Raw genomic sequence first — 25,147 nt, forward strand, 5'->3', positions numbered from 1 at the left:
TTCATCTAAGGTTAGTAAATCAACCCCAAAATCTCACAATACATGGCAATTCATTCACAATTCATTCTGTCCTGTACACGGATCAGTCGTCCTGGTCCCACTCCCTTTGCAGAGAAACAGCCCCAAAGCATGATGTTGCCACCCCCATGCTTCACAGTAGGTATGGTGTTCTTTGGAACTCAGCATTCTCTCTTCTCCAAACACGACGAGTTGTGTTTCTACCAAATAGTTCTATTTTGGTTTCATCTGACCATTTGACATTCTCCCAATCCTCTTCTGGATCATAGCTCTCTTCTGGATCATAGCTCTCTAGCAAACTTCAGACGGGCCCGGACATGTACTGGCTTAAGCAGGGGGACACGTCTGGCACTGCAGGATCTGAGTCCCTGGCGGCGTAGTGTGTTACTGATGGTAGCCTTTGTTACGTTGGTCCCAGCTCTCTGCAGGTCATTCACTAGGTCCCCCCGTGTGGTCCTGGGATTTTTGCTCACCGTTCTTGTGATCATTTTGACCCCACGGGGTGAGATCTTGCGTGGAGCCCCAGATCGAGGGAGATTATCAGTGGTCTTGTATGTCTTCCATTTTCTAATTATTGCTCCCACAGTTGATTTGTTCACACCAAGCTGCTTGCCTATTGCAGATTCAGTCTTCCCAGCCTGGTGCAGGTCTACAATTTTGTTTCTGGTGTCCTTCGACAGCTCTTTGGTCTTCACCATAGTGGAGTTTGGAGTGTGACTGTTTGAGGTTGTGGACAGGTGTCTTTTATACTGATAACAAGTTCAAACAGGTGCCATTGATACAGGTAATGAGTGCAGGACAGAGGAGCCTCTTAAAGAAGAAGGTACAGGTCTGTGAGAGCCAGAACTCTTGCTTGTTTGTAGGTGACCAAATACTTATTTTCCACCATAATTTGCAAATAAATTAGTTCCAAATCAGCCAATGTGATTTGTCTGGATTTGTTTTCTCATTTTGTCTCTCATAGTTGAGGTCTACCTATGATGCCAATTACAGGCCTCTCTCATCTTTTTAAGTGGAGAACTTGCACAATTGGTGGCTGACTAAATACTTTGTTGCCCCACTGTATATATCTAGATATAGATATATCTAGATATCTAGATCTAGATATATCTAGATATATCTATGTACAGGTGAAACTCCAATAATTAGAATATCGTGCAAAGTTCATTTATTTCACTAATGCAACTTAAAAGGTGAAACTAATATATGAGATAGACTCATTACATGCAAAGCAAGTTAATTCAAGTCGTGATTTGTCATAATTGTGATGATTATGGCTTACAGCTCATGAAAACCCCAAGAACCCCAAATCCACAACCTCAAAAAAGTAGATTATTACATGCAATCAATAAAACAAGGATTGTACATAGAACAATATCGGACCTCTGAAAAGTACAAGCATGCATATGTACTCAGTACTTGGTTTGAGCCCCTTTTGCAGCACTTACTGCAATTACTTTTGCATGATATTCTAATTATTCGAGTTTCACCTGTATACATACATACACTATATGGCCAAAAGTATTGGGACATCCCTCCAAATCATTGGATTCAGGTGTTCCAATCACCTCCATCGCCACAGGTGTATGAAATCAAGCACCTAGGCATGCAGACTGCTTCTACAAACATTTTTGAAATAATGGGTTGCTCTCAGGAGCTCAGTGAATTCAAGCGTGGTACTGTGATAGGTTGCCACCTGTGCAATAAGTTGCAACCTGTGCTTAGTTCCAGTGAAGGGAACTCTTAAGGCATCAGCATACCAAGACATTTTGAACAATTTTATGCTCCCAACTTTGTGGGAGCAGTTTGGGGATGGCCCCTTCCTGTTCCAACATGATAAAAAGGGCTCCCCAGACCAAAATATATCACATGTATTTATTGACAGATTTGTGAAAGTAGTCATGTGAAGGTAGGTTGACCAAAAGAGTGGTGAAGTATTTATAATGGACTACAACACACAGGGTAATATGATTTGTGTTATATGATAAGCAACATCTGCCTTTACACATTCGATGGTGATTGGATAATTGGATATTATCCTTATGGATATAAATCACAGGTGTTTGCCCTTGACACTCACTGGAGTTGAGAAAGCCGATGGAATAAACAGAGAAACAGGAATAGCTTTTCTTGTGGGATGACAATAATTTGTTGTCAACCAAAGAATAATAATTAAGCTATCAGATTACAGGCACTAGATTTTAATGTTCCAGCTCAGCTAAAATGCTAGTATGTGGAAATGCACTCTGTTTACATGCAGAAAAAGAGCCTGATAACTTTTTCAATATTTATGAGGCAATAATAGAGGAAGCACAGCCACATTCATCAATGACCTTACAAACATTTGGTCGGAAGATTGACAAGTAACAGAGACAGTGGTTCTTCTTCTATAATGGTGCTGCATAGACCAGAGCCCCGCTACATAGCATAGAAATTATATAAGTTATTTTTGTTTAGTCAGAAGGGAAATATCCTGGCTGTAACTCAAACTAAATCTGACATTATATAAAAAAAGTGTATGTGGGAGCTGCCAGTGGTTTACATCTACTCAATAAATTGTGTTTTTATAGCCTAATATGATAAACTGTGAAAAATTATGATTCAGTGCTGTAAAAAAGTAAGGGTTTACAGTGGATATAACGGTGACCTTTAAGGCCGATGCACATCTGGGCAATCCGTAACCGCAATTGGGCGCGATACAGCGCAGACTGCCGTGATGTGCACCCCTGTCAAGCCGAGCAGATCACGTGGTTTCCCGCCTGTCGTAGACAGAATTAAATTCGATACCACACTTATCCTAGAAGAAAAAGTTTTAGGTGGATACAAGAGCATCTGTATAGCAGTTTCTCTAGCATTATGCTATATGGGTGCACCTTAACATTTTTCTGGAAAAAAGGGTACATCTTAACCTGTTTCTGGAACCTTTTCTCCTGGAAGGTGGCCTGAAAAGGAATGGGACCTTTTTACAAGACAATTCTGTCTACGACAGTTGGCAATTACGCAGCCAGGAGCAGAGTGTATCAAGTGGCAGCCGCACATTAATAGGACGAGCCAGTGAGATAGCAGAATACAGCCGGCATGGTGAGACTTTTGCTTACATCGTTTCTGCTTTGTCCCGTCTACTTATGTACGGCTGTCCTTGAGTTCACCGCTGCTTAAACCCTCCTATTCTAGAAGACCTGATTGGTAGGTATTTGTTGTTTTATTAATCATATTGGAATGGTGTGTCAAAAGTGCCTCTTTTTGGAGTTTATGTGTATGTTGGGTTACAGTGGAACGGTTCCGCTCGTGCATCTGAACACAATCGCAGCTAAAATCGCTGCATGTCATGTATCGCAAAAAAAGTACATGTATCTTTTTTGTGCGATTGCCACGCGGATGTACCCCATTGAAATCAATGGGGCCGCGTGGCAATCACTGTCTGCAATTGTGCATGACTGTGCGATCCACGGACGCACGTCTCAGATCGATCAGGTCTGCACCGGTCCTAAAGCTCAATGAAAAAACAATGAGTCATGTGATTATAAATGTGATTCTAAATTATACAACTTAAATCAAAAAAATGCTTTCACTAAATCAACATACTGCTTCAGGAATAACCTTGTAATTTGCTTTCACTAAAGCCTATTCATGATTTGTTAAAAATGGCAACTACTGTATTTTACTATTAAAAGCAAAAAAAAGTGCAGTTCTGTGTACAGGTGCACTTTACCTTTGTCAATTTGGACTGCTTCATATGATAAACAGACTTACTTCACATGTTATTTTTATTGAAATGCAAAAGTGTGGTGAATTTAACTCAGAAGCAAACTATGCCTTTTGTTATAAAATGATCTTGCATTATGCATTCAAATAACAGTGCTTAATTCACAATTGGTTACTGAATAGAGACAATGGGCTGGAAACAATGGGATATTTAAATAAAAAAAGAACAAATCACAAGGGCGTATAGATTACTGCTAAAATTAAGTATTGTGCTCAGTACAGCTGATGAGCCTTTTTAGTTTTGGTTACCTTCAATAGTCATAGTAAAGCAAAATGATTTTTTTTGTAACCGTTCATGTATTATATATTCATTTTACTGTAGATTATCATGTATTTCTTCAGTAGTTACATGAGTGAAGTGTTATTCTGCATTAAAATAACAATTACTCTAATGTCTTTATTGTCAATTCTGTACCATGTATAAATATACAAATAAGCATAAAGACTAAATATGTTCATGACTTTAAAAGTTGCTTACTGTCTTAGTTTTTGCTTACAAATGAATGATCAGAAATTTAAAAGGTCTAAACAGCCATATACTCAGACATCATAGCGATGAATCTTGAAACAAAGTTAATCTGTCTTCTTTCAACAGCTGTTAGCAGCTGTCAACAGTCCAGTGTAACCTTTTTCACCTCCTTTGCAAGCTGCAAAAGTCTGCTTTGGGACACTTTGCGGCTGCACAGACACAACTGTAAGTACTTTGCACCCACCGAGATGCCCATCAGCTTAGATCTGTGTTGTTTATATACAGAGGCCTATGTTAGCTTTATAGGTGAATGGCAGGCTATGCTGCATCATGGCTAATTGATTTTTGCCCTTTTTATTTTTTTTAAGCAAGTCATTTTTATTGAAGAAATTTTCAACAATATATGCATAAAAAGCAGGCTTAATCGCAGAAGTATAACAGTTTCAGCGACTAAAAGTCCTGTGTGATATAGGTAAATAAGAATACATTATAATATTCAACAGAGAATACAAAGAATCAAACAGACAGTAAACAATAAAATATAACACAGACATAGCGCATGTATTACACTTATTCATGCCAAGTAAGTGGACCTGTTAGCGAGTGGGGGGGCGTTAAAGGACATTCAGGGGTCCCAGGGTTGAAGCAATTTTCACTTTGAGGTACCATTCAGTGTCTTTAAAGAGGGACATCAACTCTTTCCTAAGGGCAGCTCCAAGCTTAGAAACGGGGCCCAAGTGGAGAAAAACCTGTCAGTGTGAGTATAGTTATCTCGGGCGTCAAGTTTCTCTAGGGACATCAACTTATGTAGTAATTCTTTCAGGGCGGCCAAGGAAGGAGGGGTAGGTGAAAGCCAGTTCATTAAGATTGGCAGCGATAATGCAGATGTGTTCCCAGCGGGAGGGTCGTTTGGTCAATGGTGACATAGAGGGAGTAACTACATGAAATAGACAGAGGGAGGGGTTAGTAGATCTATGAGTTTGCCATTTTTATAATGCCACTTTTTAGAATAAACTGAAATTTAAAAAATGTAGGTTTCATTGCTGGTGGTCACTGGTCCTTTTCTATTTTGCAGAAGTGGTCATATTCACACTTCTTTCTTCCTAGTCCACTGCAATAATAACTAGTTCTATAACTTCTCTGTATAAAATGGCACCTATCAATGCCACTAAAGTTCCATTGTTTGAACTTCGACAGCAATGCAAACCCTAATATTGAACTTCTCTTATTTGCATCCCTTTGGCCTGTAAAATATACCAATACATGAATTTTGTTATATCTGTTTGCATAAGTGCAACAAAAAAAACCTGCTGATTCTGTTTGAAATCATGTGCTGTCTTGTGTCCTGTGAATTCTGCAGTGTCAGCTAAAGCATTATTACACTACCCCAGGGGTCAGCAACCCACGGCTCCGGAGCCGCATGTGGCTCTTTCCTCCCTCGACTGCAGCTCCCTGACCAGGGGACCCAGTGAGGTCTGGTCGTGGACACCCCCCCCCCTGGTGTAATATGCGGCAGTGCAGGGTCCTGGTGCACCGCACTGCCGACGGGCTTCTCAGCAAGAGGGTGGGTCCTGTGACTCACCTCCTCTCTTGGCCACGACCCTAGTAACAGGCGGCGGGAGAGGAGAAGTGTGTGTCACATGCCCGGCTCCCTGCAGTGCACACCGTCTGGCTGGGATGCTGGCTGGGTGGCTTGGCAGGTGGGTCCGAATGAGGAGCGGGGGCAAAGGGGTGGAACGGGGGGGAGGGGTGGTGGTACGGGTGTAACTGCACACTGTGCGCTGTTATTTCATTTAATTAGAAAAGTAGATTATAATGGGAAGCATTACACTGTAATGTTGCTATTATATTCTATTTCTCTGATTAAATGATTAGACGGGGCCTCTGTTCTATCAAAGTTTGTGACTAGGTTGGAATGTGTGACCGGTGACCAATAGGTCAAACATTCTAACGCTTTCTCAGCTGTTCCAGGGCAGATCGGCATAGCAAAACGTATGTGCAGGAGAACAGATCTGCCCTGGAACACCTGATCGGTCCTGAAATGTCACTTCTATCCGACTTTATAAGTGGCGTGGAATGTAAGATCGCACTCACAGAGTCGGATAGAAGTGACATTTCAGGACCGAACAGCTGTTCCAGGGCAGATCAGTTCTGCTGCACATACGATTTGTAATGCTGATCTGCTCTGGAACAGCTGAGAAAACGTTGGAATGCTTGACCTATTGGTGGTCACACATTCCACCGGGATTACATTGAAATGTGTGACCACGTCACTGGTCACACATTCTAACGTAGTCACAAACTTTGATCAGGGGCGTTCGGCCGGTACCCATGTGAGGGGTCTGGGCAACCTGGGGGGCCTCTTACATGAGTATCAGCTGTACCAGTGGCAGCATAGCAGAGGTGGCAGGGGAGGGGGTGAAGGGGGCCAGGTCCCAGCAGCAGCAGGTAAGAGGAGTTGGGAAGAGGTAAAGGGAAAGACCAGCCCACCTGAGACCCTACAGAACCCACCATAGATGGGCTGTGCAGGTTCTATGGTCTGCTCTGCAGGGTCACTCTCAGGTGGGCTCTGCGGGGGTCTCAGGTAAGTCCAGAGTCCAGTGCGTTACTAAGCCCTGAGTCCAGTGCGTTACTAAGCCCACATATACCTATATACATGCTATACATAGCATAAAGGTAAAAAATGATACATGCAGTGTTATCTTCATTTTTGATGTCAAAAGGGTTTTGTGGCTCCCAGAGTTTTCTTTTCTGTGGGAAACGGGTTTAAATGCCTCATTGAGTGTTTAAGGTTGCTGACCCCTGCACTACCCAGTTCACCTTGGTGAACTACAGAAATCCTTCCCCCTGTGTTATGGAAATAATTATTGAGTCCTAACACACGTCCTGTGGAAACACTGCTGTTCCTCCATAGATACATTAGGATGTGTATGTGTTGTCCTACTAAGTGTGGAAGACTTCCTAAGTGTGTTGTGGCCGAATCACTAGGTGAAAAATAAAGGGGAAAAAAGCAAAAAACCGAATGCAGCCTCCATCTCTAATTTATGGTCAGCTGCTATATAGAAATTTCTCTTATTGGATTTAGATACACTTTAAGGAGAGGCGTGTGCAAGGTAATGGCTCTTCCTTGTTGCTATCGGAGAATAACCTTGTTAATTATTCTATTACAATGTATACCACCTGCCCCCCCTTTTACCTAGCAACATGGGGTGCTTACAGTATTTTGGGCCCTCTTTCTTTTACCTTTCTGAGGGGACTTCTATATTGCAGTATTTGCACCAATTAGAGACTTTTGCTTACAGGTGGATAACAATGTTGTTGGAGCGCAATTGTTTCTCAGTTTTTCCTTGTTTGAGTTTTTCCTGATCAAAATGTTACTATTCTGATACCATTTTTCAAGTCCCAGCAATGTTTTAAGCAATGAGCAGTGGCATGAATGCTTGTCTCTAGTTGCACTATAAAAGAACTTGTGTAAAGTGAAGTGAAATGAGTATTGTATAGAAGATCAGCAACATGGTCACCCAACATGGAGGGGTGACTACCCAAAAGGGGATGAGATAAGAACCCATTTCTTTAGTAACTGTTGTATGCTTTGTGACTAATACTTTTCAATTCATATGAATGCCCTTAAGGCTTAACATCTAGGTTATGTAAAGGTAAATTCTCAGAGTTTTCCAATGGGTAAGGAGGGACCTCACTCCACAATTATAAAAAAATAAAATAACTTGCTATGCTAAATGTCAAACTTGATACTGTATTCTGTATAAGCAGTCAAGAAAACTGGCCTCACTCTGATTATGCTGAACTCTTCATATACGCCCACTAAATCCAACAGTGGTTAGTGATAATTGCTGCTCAGTATTAAACTAACCTAAACAGATGTGTCACTATGCTGATGTATCACTGAAGTTATCATCTAAAAGGCCAAATCTTACTAAAATATTCAGGCAGGTACAGGAATATGCATAGCCGATCCAGATGTTGAGCAGAGCATGTTCGGCTGATCCGAAGCCACACGAAGCAAGCCGATGTACGGCTGATTTCAGCCGATATACGGCTGAAATCAGCCGTACCAGCCTGAAGTGAATAGCCGAACAGTGTTCGGCTCACTTCACTTCTGATTGGTCATTCACTCGGCTGCCCTCGGCAGCTTTGTGAATAGACCCCTAAAAAAATAGTGTTACATGTTGCAAGAATCAAACCCATTTCTTCTAGCTCTTTCTTAATACCATCAGCGTCCTCCCAATGAGTAGCCCAAGGCCTCTATTCTCACATGTTATTGTATATATTGCCAATTTTTCTTTTCAATTTTAAAAGTTAGTCTATAAACATATTTACGCTGAACAAAAAACATTGTATACTGCAGTATAAATATTTTATTACAGTTACAGTTCGCACTAAAAAGAAATGTATTGATGCATAACACACAAGGTTCAAGAAGAACATACATTACCATTCTTGAGATTAGCATATTTGGAAGCAATTTTTACTAACTGATATTATAAGAGCAAATATTTACAGATGGTTGTAATTCCAACATGTTTGATAAAAGATATGTATTAGCATTAAGGAAACATTAAACGTTAGAATGATCACATCCTCATCAAAATGTTAATGGGGCATTTATCAACCCATTGGCTGCACCTCTTTTGGTTACTCTCTGATAACCTATTACTTTCATTGACCTAATTGTTTAAAGAGGAAGTGAGCTTGGAGTGGTGGCTACTTTACAAGGTGCTTGAATGTATTTTTAAGATTTAAAGAGGAACTTTACCCATATCTTAAAACTAACAGCAAAGGTACCTTTAGAAATGTTTTTTTTTTAACAGGTATGTATTTATTGGTTTTAATACATAAAACATGGCACAAACAATACAGAGAAAAATGAAATAACACCATCTCAATACAGGATAACAGCAATTAGTACAAGACAATACAATAATGGGAAAAGTAAATAAAAAAAATAAAAATAAAAACCCTACATATAACTAGACAGACACAACCTAACTAAATCGGTGTGGATCATTGGTCTCTTGTGTTTGCAGCACGGCCTATCTCTTCAGGTGATCTGGCCATACTGCTAAATGAAGGCTCTTGGGGGAGGCAATCAGAAGGAGGGGGAAGAAGAAGACATACCCTCCGGTACAGGAGAGTAGCAGAACCCAGTCCCGTAGCGAAACGAGCGCTCCACAGGGCTATAACAAGCAGGATGATAGATAGGGTGGCGGAGCACAGCTCTTGCACGTGTGCTCCGGTCGCCATCTTGGACACGCCCCTCACCTTTAGAAATGTTTAGTAATGACAATCTACAAAAATATACTTCTAAATAATTGCTGGGTTTTTATTTTTTGCATTCCTTATTTTTCTTTTCATACCCAGTCTCCTGGCAGAGGCCATTTTAACTAAGGGCAAGTTACTAGATCTCCCTTCACTTTCTGGAACTATGGCACATGTGACGAGGACATGTGACCATGCACATCTCAGGGGAGAAAAATGCCTTTCCCTGACATCTCGTGAGACTACATGTGAGATTTCCCATCAGTGCATTGCTGATGTACCCTTCCCAGGATGCAATGCTTGGGTACATTACATAATTTGTGCCAAAGATAACTAGGAACTAGAAAAAAAATTGTAGGTAACATAAAAATATGTTTGTTTAGCTAGCTAATATAAGATGATTTCATATCAGCATGCAGAGCTGTATGCTACTGTTACTTTTAGTCATAGGGCTTAAAGGTCCACTTTAACATGAGAGGCTTGGAGACTACAATGCTTCCATGCTTCCATGCTTACAGCCTTTAACATTGGTGGCATATAATCTACCCCTGTTGTTACCCTCCCCTTGACATATGTAACCATTGATGGCTTTTTTTCTTGTATAGATACTGGTCACACATTTTTTTCCATTATTGATAGAAATAAAGTAATCTCTTAAAAGTTTTTTTTTTTTTTTAAATCTTACCACAGTATTCTAAATCTGATTAATAAAACAAGGAAATGCCTTTTGTAAAAAAGGAGGTGATAATAACAAAGAGGTTTTGCATCAATGGCTATCGTCCAACAGGCTCTGGTTATGGAAATCCAGTTATAATCTGAAGCATATTTCATAGTACTTGTAAGTTATTATTACTGACCCTTTACCATGTGTGTTTTCATCTGGACACTGGCAAACAGAATATTTAATTAATCTGCCAATTACTTTTTTTGTGAACAGTCACCTTTAACAGAAAAATACAAAATAGCTCTTGAACAGCAACGTAGTTATCACATTTGCATGTCCAATAGCTTGCTCGTTTTATATTTGTATCATATATTTTCAATCAAAGTAGCCACGCACTTATGGCAAACTGACAAGCCGAGATGTCTGGGTGATCATTCAAATTAATATGATTATCACATCCAGTCTTACAAAACAAGCATAAACAATGCCGCCTACATAGCATTTATTAGCAAATTATCATAGAATACTATCAAAGGAGAAACCACAAACAAAAGCCCTTTAGAAATCATTTTCAGCATGAATACATTAACGTCAAAGATTTAGCCACTACAAGTATTTGCTTTAGAAAGGGTGTTCAACCTCCACATTTTATTTATATGCAAGAAATTAATATTTCTTACTGAAGTGTTATTTTGTTTTTGTTTTTTTAACACAAGCAAGATGTATCAGTATCAGCCTACTAGATGAGAAATATTCTAAAATGCCATAAAAGCTTTTCCTAATAAACAATGACAGAGACTATTCTTCTCTCCTATCCCACTCAAATTTCTCCCTGTGATGAGCTGTATCTGATGATAATTGGAAATGGCTATATCCTTGTGAAGCTGTCAATGAGGATCACACTTTTATCAAAACAAATTTCCAGAGGGGGCATCATCTTACTGCTACATTGCCAACTCCATTTAGCCATCCAAATTATTTTCAGGCACAGAAAAATGTGGTGAAGACCTATTCCTAAGTGGCATCACTTACATAACCAGCTTTCATTTTTACGGTGAAGAGATAGAAATTAGACTATACTGGCATGTATAAATATTGCAAACAGTCGCTTAAGTTTCCCATTTACTGCCAATATTTGCAAATCATGCAACAAATACAAGCTACTATAACTGGGTAATATAGATCTTAAAGAGCATTTGTATTTTAATAATAGAGAAAATGCTGTGAAGGAAAATGATATGGGAGGCAGACGTATACCAGCTTCTTTCTGTAAGGAGGTTTTTAGGGTGTGCTAAACCTGGCCTTTGAACTACTTTGTTCCTGTATCCTAATTGCATGTTGATACCATCAGCATAGGAAGAGTTAGGCTGAAATTTGAGCTAAAAAATTATATCACAACAGCATGTGTATTCTTACTTGATTCAGGGTGTCCTTTGTGTATAGTTTCTAAATCTGTGCAGTAATCCAGTGAAACAACTTCTGCACTGCTCTAAGGACATGCATGCACTACTTTTTTTCACCCTAACAGATAGCAGTAAAGTTTGTTGTGCTGTGCTGCAATGCATGGCAGCCAGGAGGTGTGTTGGGGTGTATGAATGGAAACGCAATACACCTAGCGCACGGTTACATATGTCAGGTGTACTGTGCGATAGCGTTAATTAATCCCATGATATTGTGCAATTAACACAATGCCACTATGGTGTGAATGAGCCCTAAGGGCCTGTTCACATGACGTCCGTTTTCTGTGCTGACCTGATCTGTACGCTCCTGCACAAAAAATGCATCCCAATGTATCCCTATGTGTTTTATGGGCTACGTTCAGGTTACGACAGAAAAATACTGCATGTCACATTTTGTACGGTCAGGAAATGGTCTGGACGTGTAAAACGCGTCAAAAATGCACTGCAGCTAACATACTGACAGCCCCATTCCAGCAGAAAAAAAAATATTATTTTTTTAAAAACTGGAACGCATCAAAAACGCAGCAAAAACACATAGCACCACGTCTGCAGATCAGCACCTGATCAGGACCTGAAACTCATGTGAACAGGCCCTAAAACTAAAGGTGTACTTTAACATCCAACACCGAAATCCCATGATTTCCTATGGGTATGTTTCACACCTGGGCGTATTATAGGCCGTATGAACGCGATACAAAACGATACAAAAAGTACTGGAGCTTCTTTGGGGCGTATTTGCCGTGCGTATTTATTGGGATACAGCCAGGTAGCCCTCGGAAACGCTCGTTTTATGCACATTTTTTACCGCGAATCGCAAGAAAAACGCGCAGCACGAAACGCGCGACAAACGCGCATATTCGATACGCCTAGGTGTGAACCCAGCCTTATAGAGAAAAGTGGCTTCTGCCTGTCTATGAGCAGTCTGAAATCGGAATGGGGCTACAGCAGTTGTGTCTACAGATGTGTCTGTAGACAAATGCAGCAATCAATTGGAAATTCAGTTTCATTGTTGTTATCTAAAATCTGATTGAAAGTGATAGGTCACTACAAAAGCTGTTTACACCTTTTAATAAAATAAAAGTATAAGATTAAAGTTCAGTAGCCAATATTGATCAATACATCAATTTAATTGAAATATTAAAATGACACTAAACTCAGCAGTTAAATCTTAGAAATACATTCAAGTACATTAACTATTCACAAAAATGTATCTTGTTTGTGTATCACTCAGCAGTAGATCCTCAAATCATCTCTGAACTTGTGCTGACACTGTCCTTCCTTCTGGAGGGTGGCTACTTTTGTTCCCCATGGTCCCTGTGTGTGTTGTAAAGTAGTCACCACTCCAAGCTCGCGCACGTGATGGACTACAATCTCAATACAAATTAGTAAATTAAACATGACAATGTAGTTCAGCACAGGAGTGAGCTTGGAGCGGTGACTACTTTACAACACACACAGGGACCATGGGGAACAAAAGTAGCCACCCTCCAGAAGGAAGGACAGTGTCAGCACAAGTTCAGAGATGATTTGAGGATCTACAGCTGAGTGATACACAAATAGGTTACATTTTTGCTAATAGTTAAGGTACTTGAATGTATTTTTAAGATATAACTCCGGAGTTTAGTGTCACTTTAACCATATCATTCAATCAAAATGTATTATTCACTGAGGCTGCAGCAGACAAAAGTTTAAAAGTTTAGTCTGAGTGATTTCTGTGGTTTTTATTTTACTTTGGCTATCATAATCTCTGTTCACACTGCCTTACTAAATAAACCTGCATAAGTATTTAAAAAGATGAATGAAAATTCATTTAAAATGTAAAGACAGATGTACCAGATGGTAGCCTGAGTTTAAAAACAGTCAAGAGGGATATAGTTCCAGGGCAGTGACAGAGACAGTTTTATGCATAAATGAGCAATGGGCAGAATTTTTTTTATAAAGAAATGATACTTTTAAGTAAAAGTAAGATTTATATGCTTACCTTTAAATATATAAGCAAATAAAATATATTTTTCGTGCTGTACACCAGGAAGTAAATCGTCATTATACCTAATAAATAGTTGAGAAAATCAGACCAGACAGATAAAATTTGACCCTAAAGGTGCCCATACACCTTACGATTATCGGACGATAATCGTATGCGATCGACTTTTCGAACGACAATCGTACGTGTGAATAGAGTGTCCGAACCGACATTACTGTACAATCGTACGACTTTTGACGGTCAAGCATGTTTGAAAACTTTGCTCGATCATACGATTGTCGTAAGGTTGCTGGCGTTTCCGTCCGTCAAAAGTCGTACGATCTACGCAGTGCACAAACGAAAATACGACAAATCAATTACCGCATTTCGTCCAGGTGCTTCTCGTTAATTACGGCTAAATTAATCTTGCGATCATCGGGGCAGGATGGGGCTGTCGTACGAAAATCGTACAACTATTCGATCATCGGACGAAAAGTTTCGTCCTATAATCGTAAGGTGTATGGGCACCTTAACACCAATGCAACATTGTTATGATTTTTTTATACTCCAATGTACCAATTTATTTGATTAGGGTCAGGTGAAATCAGAGCAGTCAAAGAATACATTTTCAAAGCCACAGAGAGTCGTTTTCTACTGGGAGCAATGGATTTTACGCTTATAAGGCTTTGTTATTATGGCTCAAAGAAAAGTCCATTTTGATTTTCCCTGGCACATTGTTTTTTTCCCCCTTTTAATGGAAAGACATCTTCACCTGCAGATTTGTCCCAGCCTTTTCTCAAGACCACATTGGGGAAATGTAATAAGAAAAGCGCCCGTGTGTACACAGGGAAAACACTGTTCTAAGTAAAATCTTCACTTTCTTCCCCACAAGTTATTCCTTATTCATATGCAGAACTAGTGCATATCAAGCAACTGCTTGATTTCAGCTGAATACTCATTGAGGATTTTTGAAAATGTTGAAAATATTTAAGTCACATGCTTAGCTTAATGTAACAGAGCTGCTAAAGTTTCTGGCAAATAAATGCATTTACTGTGAATAAATACACATACCACCTCTTTTTCAAAAGCTAAATTGTCTTTTATATATATATATATGCATATGTACATATCATTGTTTTTTAAAATTCATATTACTAATTGATACTAACAATTCAAGATTAGCTCCTCACAGGAACATCCGATCTAGAACCCTTAAAGTTGAAGTAACACTAAACTCATGAGTTACATCTTTAAAAAAATGCATTCAAGTACCTTAACTTTTAACAAAAATTGTATCAAAATCATATTAAATCATCTCTGAATTGGTGCTGACGCTGTCCTTCCTTCCTGAAGGGTGGTTACTTTTGTTCCCCATGGTCCCTGTGTGTGTTGTAAAGTAGCCACCGCTCCAAGCTCGCTCCTGTGATGAACTACACTCTCAATACAAATTACTAAACTAAACATTGTAGTTGAGATTGTAGTCTATCACAGTAGCAAGCGGTGACTACTGTACAACACACACATGGACCATGGGGAACAAAAGTATCCACCCTCCAGAAGGAAGGACAGTGTCCGCACCAATTCACAGATGATTTGAGGATCTACAGCCAAGTGATACACAGATGATATACATTTCTATTTAGTTAGGGTACATGAATGTATTTTTAAGATTTAACTCCTGAGTTTAGTGTCACTTTAATTAGGAAAACGTCCCTTGGATTAAAACACTATCCAAAAGGCAAAGTAATGTGGAATATTTGGCATTAAAGATAATAAAATATTCTCATGCAGTTATGCGTAATTAGCTTTAGAATGGGCCCCAGACAAGGATAGAAAAAAATGGAGTTTAGCGTCACCATACATGTTACAATCCCATACACTTTTGATTTACCAAAACTAGGGATGCACCGATACCAAGTACCGTACTTGGTACAAGTACAAGTACAGATACTTTTCGAGCTCCAAGACTAGACTAGAGAAAAATTAAAAAGTTAGGAGGCAGCTGTCATTTGTAAGGAGCACACGGAGCTCCTGGGATTTGTACATCTCTGTTTTAATGTATGATTTTGTTTTTATAAACATATATAAAGGGATGTACAGGTACCATTTTTGCAAGTACTGATACTTGCCCAAGTACTTACAGACACAAATACTGATACATTTTTGTTTATTGTCATGTGACTGTTTTTCTAAAACAATATCAACTAATGATTTCAGGACAGTGGTGGAGCGCCAGAGCTAGGTCCCAGCAGCAACCACTGCCACCCTGGTAGTTGTCATGAAAATGACAAGCATCGGCACTGGTATCTGAACTGGTATCGGTGCATCCCTAACCAAAACTAAGGGGGTTATTCACTATGGAGCCAAAGGATACAGCCGTAGCTTGGGCTGATCCTGCGGCTCTCTTCGGCCGCCTCTGCCCTTCGGTTCAGTCGAACCGAAAGGCTGCTGTACGGGCTATTCACAATAGCCCGTACAGCAGCCGAAGGCAGCCAAGCAGCTCAGCTGAGCCGAAGGCATGTGCTTCAGCTTGACTGAGCCAAAGTGACAGCAGAAGCGTGGAGAAAGGTCGACCAAAGCCGACCGATCTTCACACAATTGACAGCTGGGTAGAGCCAGCCATGATCTCATGGCTTGCTCCGCCCAGTTGTAATGACAGATCAGCATCCCCAAATGACCTGGGGATGCTGATCTGTCATTAAACAATAACAACTGGGCGGAGCTAGCCGTGACGTCATGGCCGGCTCTACCCAGTTGTTTTTCATTGGCCGAGAACTGCTAGAAGACTCTGGCAGGTGCTGACAATAGGACAATTCTATTTTTTATCATTTTTTAAATAATTTTTCTACTTGTTTTTTTTTTTCTTTCTTTTCACTTATTTTCTATTCTGCTGGGTAGCACAGAGGTACCGGTACAGAGCAGAATAGCAGAGGCTATTAACTCACTGCCGTTCAGCCTCTATGAAAATAGGGGCGAACAGCAGTGAGTGAGCTGCCGGAGCTTCAGCTCAGCTGATCCAGATGTTGGATCGGATGAGTCAAAGTCCCTCTGCACTTCGGCTCAGCTGATCATGCAGAGCATGTTCGGTTGGCCGAAGGCAGCTGATGTACGGCTGCCCGCAGCAATGGTGACACTTAAAGCAGCCCTGGTGAGCCCACACAACCCTGCTGAGACCGCAAACAGCCTCCTGAGCCCCCGCACAGCCTTGGTGAGATTCTGAACAGGGCACCAACAGTTGCACCAATTGAGGCTAAAAAAGACTAGCATTAAGGCACAGGGCATAAGGGTGGTTGTGGAGGAGGGTCTTCTTTTTCTTCAAAACCTGCAGTATGAAACACTGGCTGGTGAACAGGAAAGAGGAAATGTTTGTGTGAAATGTGGTGATGGGAAAGGTGATGGCTCCAATTCCAGCCTCTCTTTTGTGCTCCTGGCCCTGCCAGTCTGCCCCTCATCACTTCTGGAGGCAGAGAGGGCTAAAGTTCTGTTAAACCCTCTAGACAAAGCTAGAGGCAGCAGATGCTGCTTATATGGCATGAACAAGGTCGAAGAGGAATATTCAGCTACAGAAGCAGGAGAGTGTGGAGGGTGTGCCAGCTGCTCTTTCTTTTGGGCTAAGTGATCCCTTCACAGAGCTCGGTGGTGGTTACTCATGCAAATAGTGCCCAACTAGTTACATTACTTTTCTCGTTTCAAGTGCTGAGCACAGATGTTGCATGGTTTTGTCGGAAGCTGAGGTACAAAAGGACACCCAGACAGTAATGGTCCTGTGACCAGACCTATTAGTTGGCTGCAGCTGTTCCTTCATACCTCTGCTGAAAGATGAGGACTGCCTTATGCAGCTGATAATCGGCCACTGTGTTGGAACCCTGCTGTTTTTGGGCACACTGCTCCTTTTCCCGGATGTTGCCACTGTGAAACCTTCTCCTTGTCTTCCCCCTGCTTGTCATTCTGCTGGCCCATGCCTTCAACCCATGTTAGGTCAAGCACGTTATCATCTACCACCTCCTCCTGACTGGATTCAAACTCAAACAATATGCACCAGGGGGTGGCACCCCTCTTTCTAAATGCCTGTGGTCCGCCTATTCAGACACGGCCTATAAAAGGGCTGACCATAAACACTCACCCACCCTGCTCTTCCTCCCTTAGCGGGCCCTCCTCCTCTTCCTCCTTAGAGTTAAGTAGGGATTGGGAATCAGTACATGTTTATCTTTATCCTCTGCCTCTGGTTGTAACACTAACTTGTTGTGACACATTTGTACACTAAGGTATCTGGTTTATTTTTTCTAACAATGGTGACACTAACTTGTGAGTCAGACACAAGAGATATGACAGACCCCCTTAGAAATTGGATTGACTTTTAGATTGACTAAAAATATATGGACACTTGTAATGACTGGCAAACGCTAACTAATGGTTACTGTGTAGACAAGCAGCTCTGGGTGGGGCTACATACCAGGTGATCACAGGTGTTCAATTCTCCTGGCTTTTCAAACTTTGTATTAAATGTTTCCAGTAATACAAAGAAACATACGGTATAAGGCATCATAGATAAAAGCTATAAATGTATGTTCAGTATGACATAAGTGCCCAAACTACATATAAAATGCATGGCTCAGAAGAAAAATTACAGTGAAAGCACCATCATATGTAACATATGATGCATGTCTTATGCCCAAAAAAGGACAAAGACAGGAATGGATGACATAAAGAAAACTTAAAAGAAAAGTACTGGGAAATAGAAAAGGTAAGACAAAAGAAAATAAAAGGGTTAGAAAGGCTTCCGAGAATAGAGGGATATGTTTCGGCAATGTAATATAATCAGCAGTTCAAGGATCCTCATAAATGCCTAGGTATCGCAGCCAAGGATCCCGCACCTTCTCAAATTTGCTTTGGGAACCCCGAGGGATGCTAATTTTTCATGTACCATTATCCATGACAGTTTGGAGACAACTTGTCTGAAGGGAACTGTAGGAGTCTTCCATGCCTTTGCTAAGGAAATGTTGGCAGCCAGAAAAAAGAATGACAACAATTTATCTTTGAACCTTGATACACCCGGAATAGGATGATTCAACAGGACATATTGTGGATCTGGAGGAGGTCGGATCCTGAGTACTCTGTAGATCAAAGCGTAAAGTCTATTCCAGAAGGAGCGCTTTTCAAACTTTTAACTATCAATTGATCAATATCATAGAAACATTAGTGTAATGCTGCCAAAGGATGTAACACTGATTACATTGAATGATAAAAAAAAATCAAATAGGCAACAAACACTTATGTAACAGCTAAATAAATCATCAGAAACTAAGTACAACATATTGTAAATAATTTAAACGAGCAGGATATTGAATCACCTCATATTATCGATAACTAAAAGAAAAATTATCATAAAAATTCTGCCATGTTAAGAGTGCTGAAATGTTTCAAAAATACTTAGGGTGAAGAGTTTCGAGAAGGCAGGAGCAGTGAACAATCTAAGGCAACAAAGCTGAACTGGAAAGTGACCTGAATTGGAGAATTTTTTTTAAATTTTGGCCTAGATTGTTTACTTCTCCTGCCTTCTCCTAACTTTTCACCCTTTTGTGAATAACCCTGTAAATGTTCTAAAGCTTCTGGCTGGCAAGGCATTTTGAGGTTTTCAACATGTGGATGACCAACTGCCCAAAAACTGCAGTTTTTTGTTTACAACCAGGGCAAGTGTTTGGGAGGGGGTGTTATTTTAGTATCATGATGGCAATTTCTGAAGAAAGGCTCTCACAGCTGCATTGAATTGCTTTCAATCATGGGGATCAGAGATTAATGCAAATTGAATGTTCATCCCCTTTAAGTCTTTTACTGTATATGTAATGTTTTACTGTATATGTTATACTGTATAAATATATGTGTGTGTAACCAGAAACATTTGTGACTGGAAGGCTTGTGTGCTTCAAAATAATTATTTCAGAGATACCAAACCAAACTTGAATGATTAATACAAACTAAAATGTAAAAATATAAAAATAGATGATACAGGCAACTCTTCTTTCTCTTTCAGGCATTCATTGGAAATACAAATGCTGACAGTGTTGTTCAACATAAGCTTCAGAATCATATAAGAGCAAGATACCTACGTTTCACTCCCTTGAACTGGAACTTGAATGGCAGGATAGGAATGAGAGTAGAGGTGTATGGATGTACATACAGTAAGTAGCAAAGCATTTACTGCTATTTTTACTTTTTTTACCACTGTTCTGGGACCAAACCAATATATTGCTGGAAGTATAAAAATACTTTAGCGTTCTCAAGCAAATTGTTTATGTCTGTTCAGATAATGTACATTTTGTGTTTGATCATGTTTTGTGTATAGGAACATAAAAGTATTTGTTAGTTATATCAGCTTAAAAAAAAAGTATATATTGAGTATTTGGATATTATTATTATTACCGTGTTTCCCCGAAAGTAAGACCTACCCCAAAAATAAGACCTAGCACTATCTTCAGTGATTTCTGTAATATAAGACTTACCCCGAAAATAAGACCTAGTTCGGTGGTAGGTCTTATATTACAGAAATCCGCTAGGTCTTACGGTACTTCCGGGGTAGCTGCACATAAACTGTGTAAAGACCGGCTGCAGCTCCCCGCCCACACGCCCGCCCACACGCCAGCCGGCCACAGCTCCCGCCCACACGCCCGCCCACAGGCATCCGCCGGGATCGGCAACAGTACGCCGCCTTCCGGGACCTCGTCCACTCCTCCCCCAGCCAGGTAAGACATCCCCCGAAAATAAGACCTAGTGTCTTATTTCGTGCCAAAAAAAAATAAGACAGTGTCTTATTTTCGGGGAAACACGGTATTACAATAATAATATTCTTGAAATATAGCATAGGCCTTCTAGCAAAAAAACAAAAACAAATAAAAGCTGCCTAGATCTGCCTTTTCAACCTTTTTACTACAGAGGAGCCATTAAAATAATGTTTAATGCTCAGAGACATTCAGGGCTGATTTTTTTTTTAACACTACACTGCTCTTTACAACAAAATTATTTTCAGTAATAATCATGGAATGGAACAAATAAGAATGGTCACAAAAGCTGTGCCCTTTATATTCTTGGCCAAAGGAAAAAGTTCCTCTTACATTAATGGTCAGTGGAAAAGTACCCTTATACATTGGTGGTCAGTAGAAAAATGCTCTTTCACAATGGTGGTCAGTGGAAAACTGGCCTTTACTTTGGTGGTCAATAGAAAAGTGACCCCATACATTAAGGGGTCTATTCACGAAGCTGCCGAAGGATCTAGCCGAAGCTTTGGCTGATCCTTCAGCTAGCTTCGGCCCCAGGACCCCTTCGTTTCAGTAGAACCGAAGGGCTGCTGTACGGGCTATTCACTATAGCCCGTACAGCTCCCAAAGTCGGCCGAGCGGCTCAATCGAGCCGAAGTGAAAGCCGTAGCTGGCCGAACGGATGATCATCATCTCACGGCTGGCTCTGGCCACTTGCAGAGAGATGCAGAGAGAACCCGGCGGGGCCACTATGATATCACAACTGCCTCTCCATGCTGCTTGCTACTGACTGCTGGGCGGAGCGGGCGGTCATCTCACGGCTGGCTGATGCACAGATAGATCAGCATCCCTGGTTACCAGGTAACCAGGGACACTGATCTCCAGACAGCCCAACTTTCCCGGACGCTCCGGGAGTTTCCCTCTATTAGATAGTGGCTCCCGGCCGCCCGGGAGAGAAACACTTTCTCCCAGAAAGGTTTACTCTGCTCGATCGAGTAAACCTTTCCCTGCTCTGTTTTTTTTTTCCCTTTTTCTTCTGACATCGGAGCCGTTGGCTGCCGTCATAATAAAATACAATTTAAAAAAATTACCACTATTGCACCCGCCTACTGCTGCTGTCAATCAGCAGAGGGGACCTGAAGTTCTCAATCAGGTCCCCTCTAGTGATTGACAGCAGCAGAGAGCGGGTGCAATAGCTAGTTTGCTATTGGCTATGGCAAAGTGAAATAGCCAATAGGAATCTAGCTATGCATTCCTATGGTGATTTTTAAAATTATTATTCTGAAGGCAGCAGAACTGCCCGGCCAATAGAAAACAGTTGGGTGGAGCTAGCTGTCACTGCTAGCTCTGCCAAATCCTTTTCTATTGTATTTTTTACTACTTTTTAAACTGTTTTTCCATTCTGCTCAGTACCACAGAGGTAACGAGCAGAATAGCTGAGCCGAATGCCGCATATATGAGAATAGGCCGAACAGCATAGCCTGCCGGAGGTTCGGTTTAGCCAATCCAGATGTTGGATCGGCTGAGTCGAACTCCTTCTGCTCTTCGGGTCGGCCGAACATGCTGTCAGTATACAAGTGCACTCATATATTGAAGGGTTAGTGGAAGAGTGGCCAATTGGAATAATTCTGCCCCATTACAGCAAAAAGGTAATTGGTGTGCATTTCTTACTTACATAAGGGATGAGAAGAGAAGCTATTTTGGTCCCCCACCACTGATTCTGCCAAGGGGCATTTTCGAACTATGAAAGTGTCAGGCAGGAGATCAACCTACCATTGGTCGCTGCTCAAGGAACCCCTAGAAACCTCTTGAGGAACCTTAGAGTTCCACAGCACACTGGTGAGAAAGGCTGCCCTGCATTGGGGATGAGATACACATTCAGGTCGACTGTGAGTTTGATCCAATCCCAGCCTGCCCACAGTTTGCCAATCTGGAAGCCCCCTTTAAAATAAGGGGGTCCCAAGAGATTTTTTTTACCCACTATGTGAATATTTACCTCTTATTACTTATTACAAAAATGCAAAGTAAATAAAAACACCAAGGCCATTGAAAAAATCCTTTAATGAAGCAAAGAATTAAAAATATATTGGCCCCCTATATAAATAGAACATTGGTCAAGTCTTCCAGCAATGTAAATCCATTGTTAATAACAATGAGCAATTCTTCAATAACTGGCTGACATGGCGAGCCAGGAAGCTGTAATTACAGGAATAGAGGTGGGAGAACATAATTGTGCTGGTAAGTCATCAGGGCATCGCTCATCATGATTGACATTAGTTCTGCCTTGCTGGAAGACTGACGTTGGATTCACATGAGGGGACATTGTTTATTTATTTATTAATAAAGAACTTTTTCAATAATGTGGGTGTTTTCATTTCCTTTTCCATTTTTGTGTAAATGAATAACAAGGGGTACTATGTACCCCTTACTTATTTATATCTCGAGGCCCCTTATTCTAGGCCAAGCAGGGGATGTGGGGATAAGACCTTCATCACCGCAGATGTTAGAGGCAAGAATAAACACAATCCATGGTGTAAACCTGTATACAATTCTTAAAAAGCTTTAATAAAATCTACTCACGTGTAAAAAAAATCATGGATAACCACAAACACAATCCTGAGATCCCAGACTCCCCCTCATTAATAAAGCTTTTCAAAAATTTTATACGGGTTTACACAATGGTTTGTGGTAATCCATAAGGAATTGCTGGCTGCTTTTAATTCCTGGGGAAACAAAGAGGCAGAATTAAGTTTGGATCTGAATTCTCGGCTTGGTGATTCTTAAAGCGATTTTTTTTTTAATTCTTTATTTTTAGACAAAAAGTGTGGGGTACATTGAAAGAGAGAACATGTGGAGGCCACATGGTCTCGCATAATGTGTAAATAACAAACAGTGAGTCATATAGTATAAAACTCGATAACAGGTTGTAAGATCGGTTCAGGTAATTACGTTTGCCCCCGCCCTTAAGGCATTTTATGGTGAACAAAAATAAACCAACACAACACACAAACCAAAAGAAGAAGGGAACACTTAGTTGGGGCGGGTGGTCGGGTACAGCCCCACTAAATGGGAGGCCAGCCCGAACACGGTCACCCCTCTACATACTAGGCAAACAGAGACAAAAACTGACTCACAAACATAAAGCACAAAGAAACGTAGAAATAGCAGAAAGGAAAGTGCAGAATGCAGTCCAGCTCCCTGGCGGCCCCCAGTCCTATCATCCCCAGTGCCATACATCCTCCACAGATTGGGTGGCATGGTTGGGCAGCACCTCAGTCTCCTGCATCCTCCCTGCACACTGTGGTGAAAGCATCCGAGCCCCTGAATTGGACCCAGGCTCCCCATGTAGCCACATATCTGGACTGCGACTCCCTTAAACTGGAGGTTAGAGCCTCCATCAGTCTAATCTCCTCCACCCTCCTCATCCACATATTCATGGAAGGAGAGCGGGTTTGTCTCCACAGAGCTGGTATGCAGGCTCTAGCTGCGTTCATTAGGTGAATCAGCAGCAAACGTTTATATGCCTTTCGGGAAAGCGGGGCCAGGTGGAGAAGATAGACCGACGGGGTGAGGAGCAGCACGTGTCCCGTGATCTTCTCTATTGTAAAGGCAATGTCGACCCAGAACGGTTGAACTTTCGGGAAGTCCCAAAATATATGCAGTAGTGAGCCCACCCCTGTTTCACAACGCAAACACACCCGAGAGACCGATGGATAAATAACATGAAGGGTCGTGGGTACCCTGTACCACCTGGTCAAGAGCTTATACCCGGCTTCCTGGTACTTGTTAGAGATAGAGGATTTAAGGGCGAAGTATAGCATGGTGTCCACCTGCGTGGGACTAAGGGTCAGGTCCAGATCCGAGGCCCATTGTCTAATGAAATACGGAGGGGTCTGGTCAGGGGGGCTACGCAAACAATTCACCAAGTACGCCAGGGAATGTCTGATCGGCTCTGCCCGCATACACAGTGACTCAAAATCAGCAGCCGTTTAGGGCCCGAGATCTCCGAGAGGGAGCATAGGAAATGCCTCAACTGCAATGCGCACCACAGTCGCATTGGGGTATCTGTGGTTGCCTGGAGCTGGGCTATCTGTTTAGACTGACCCATCTCCTGGAAGTGACGCACCCTGGTGGCACCTGCGGAAGTCAAGGCTCTGGCCAGTGGGCCCTGCATTCCGGGGGGGAAGCCTGGGTTCCCCACCACCGGCGTCAAGGGCGATGTGGGGGGAGTAAATCCCGGAGACATGAGCGTCTTTAATATCGCTCCCATCGTGGCACGAACCAGCGGGTTCGGCCACGAGGATAGCGGCAGAGTCGGGGTTACCCAAGGAATGCCCCTCAGGGGCATCTGGCAACCCTCCTGTTCTAATGACACCCACAATTTTAATTCAAAGTGACAGCACCAATCCAGCACTACAGATAGGTGGGCAGCCTTATAGTACAACGTGGGGTCAGGAAACCCTAAACCACCCGCCTCCCCCTTTCTGGACAGGATCTGGTGGCGCAAGCGAGCCCGCTTATTCGCCCACAAGAATTTCAGGAAGCTGGACCTGACCTGTTTAAGGACATTAACTGGCAGCGTCTGAAAGAGGTAAAGCAACCTGGGTAGTATGGTCATTTTCAAGATGCTATTGCGACCCATCCACGTGAACGTGGGGTGATCCCAATTCTTCAGGTCCTGGTCAATGCGTTTCTGTATCGGGGTAAAGTTTAAGGAGAACACCTGTCTAAGGTCCGCTGGGATAGCCACCCCCAAGTATTTGATATGCGTGGATGCCC

The 25,147-nt window shown here is 41.5% G+C and overlaps 1 protein-coding gene across 1 annotated transcript in view; it reads left to right on the forward strand.

Moving 5' to 3' along the window:
• The window catches only part of LOC108795995 (contactin-associated protein-like 4), a 282,214-nt gene that overhangs the window by 124,203 nt on the left and 132,864 nt on the right, over positions 1–25,147 (forward strand). The window contains exon 8 of the mRNA XM_018567358.1: positions 19,648–19,795. Within this exon, the coding sequence (XP_018422860.1) occupies positions 19,648–19,795 (148 nt within the window). The remainder of the gene's footprint in view (positions 1–19,647; positions 19,796–25,147) is intronic.

Source organism: Nanorana parkeri, unplaced genomic scaffold (genome assembly GCF_000935625.1).
Source record: "Nanorana parkeri isolate BGI_ZX_2015 unplaced genomic scaffold, ASM93562v1 scaffold1036, whole genome shotgun sequence".
Lineage (NCBI taxonomy): Eukaryota > Metazoa > Chordata > Amphibia > Anura > Dicroglossidae > Nanorana > Nanorana parkeri.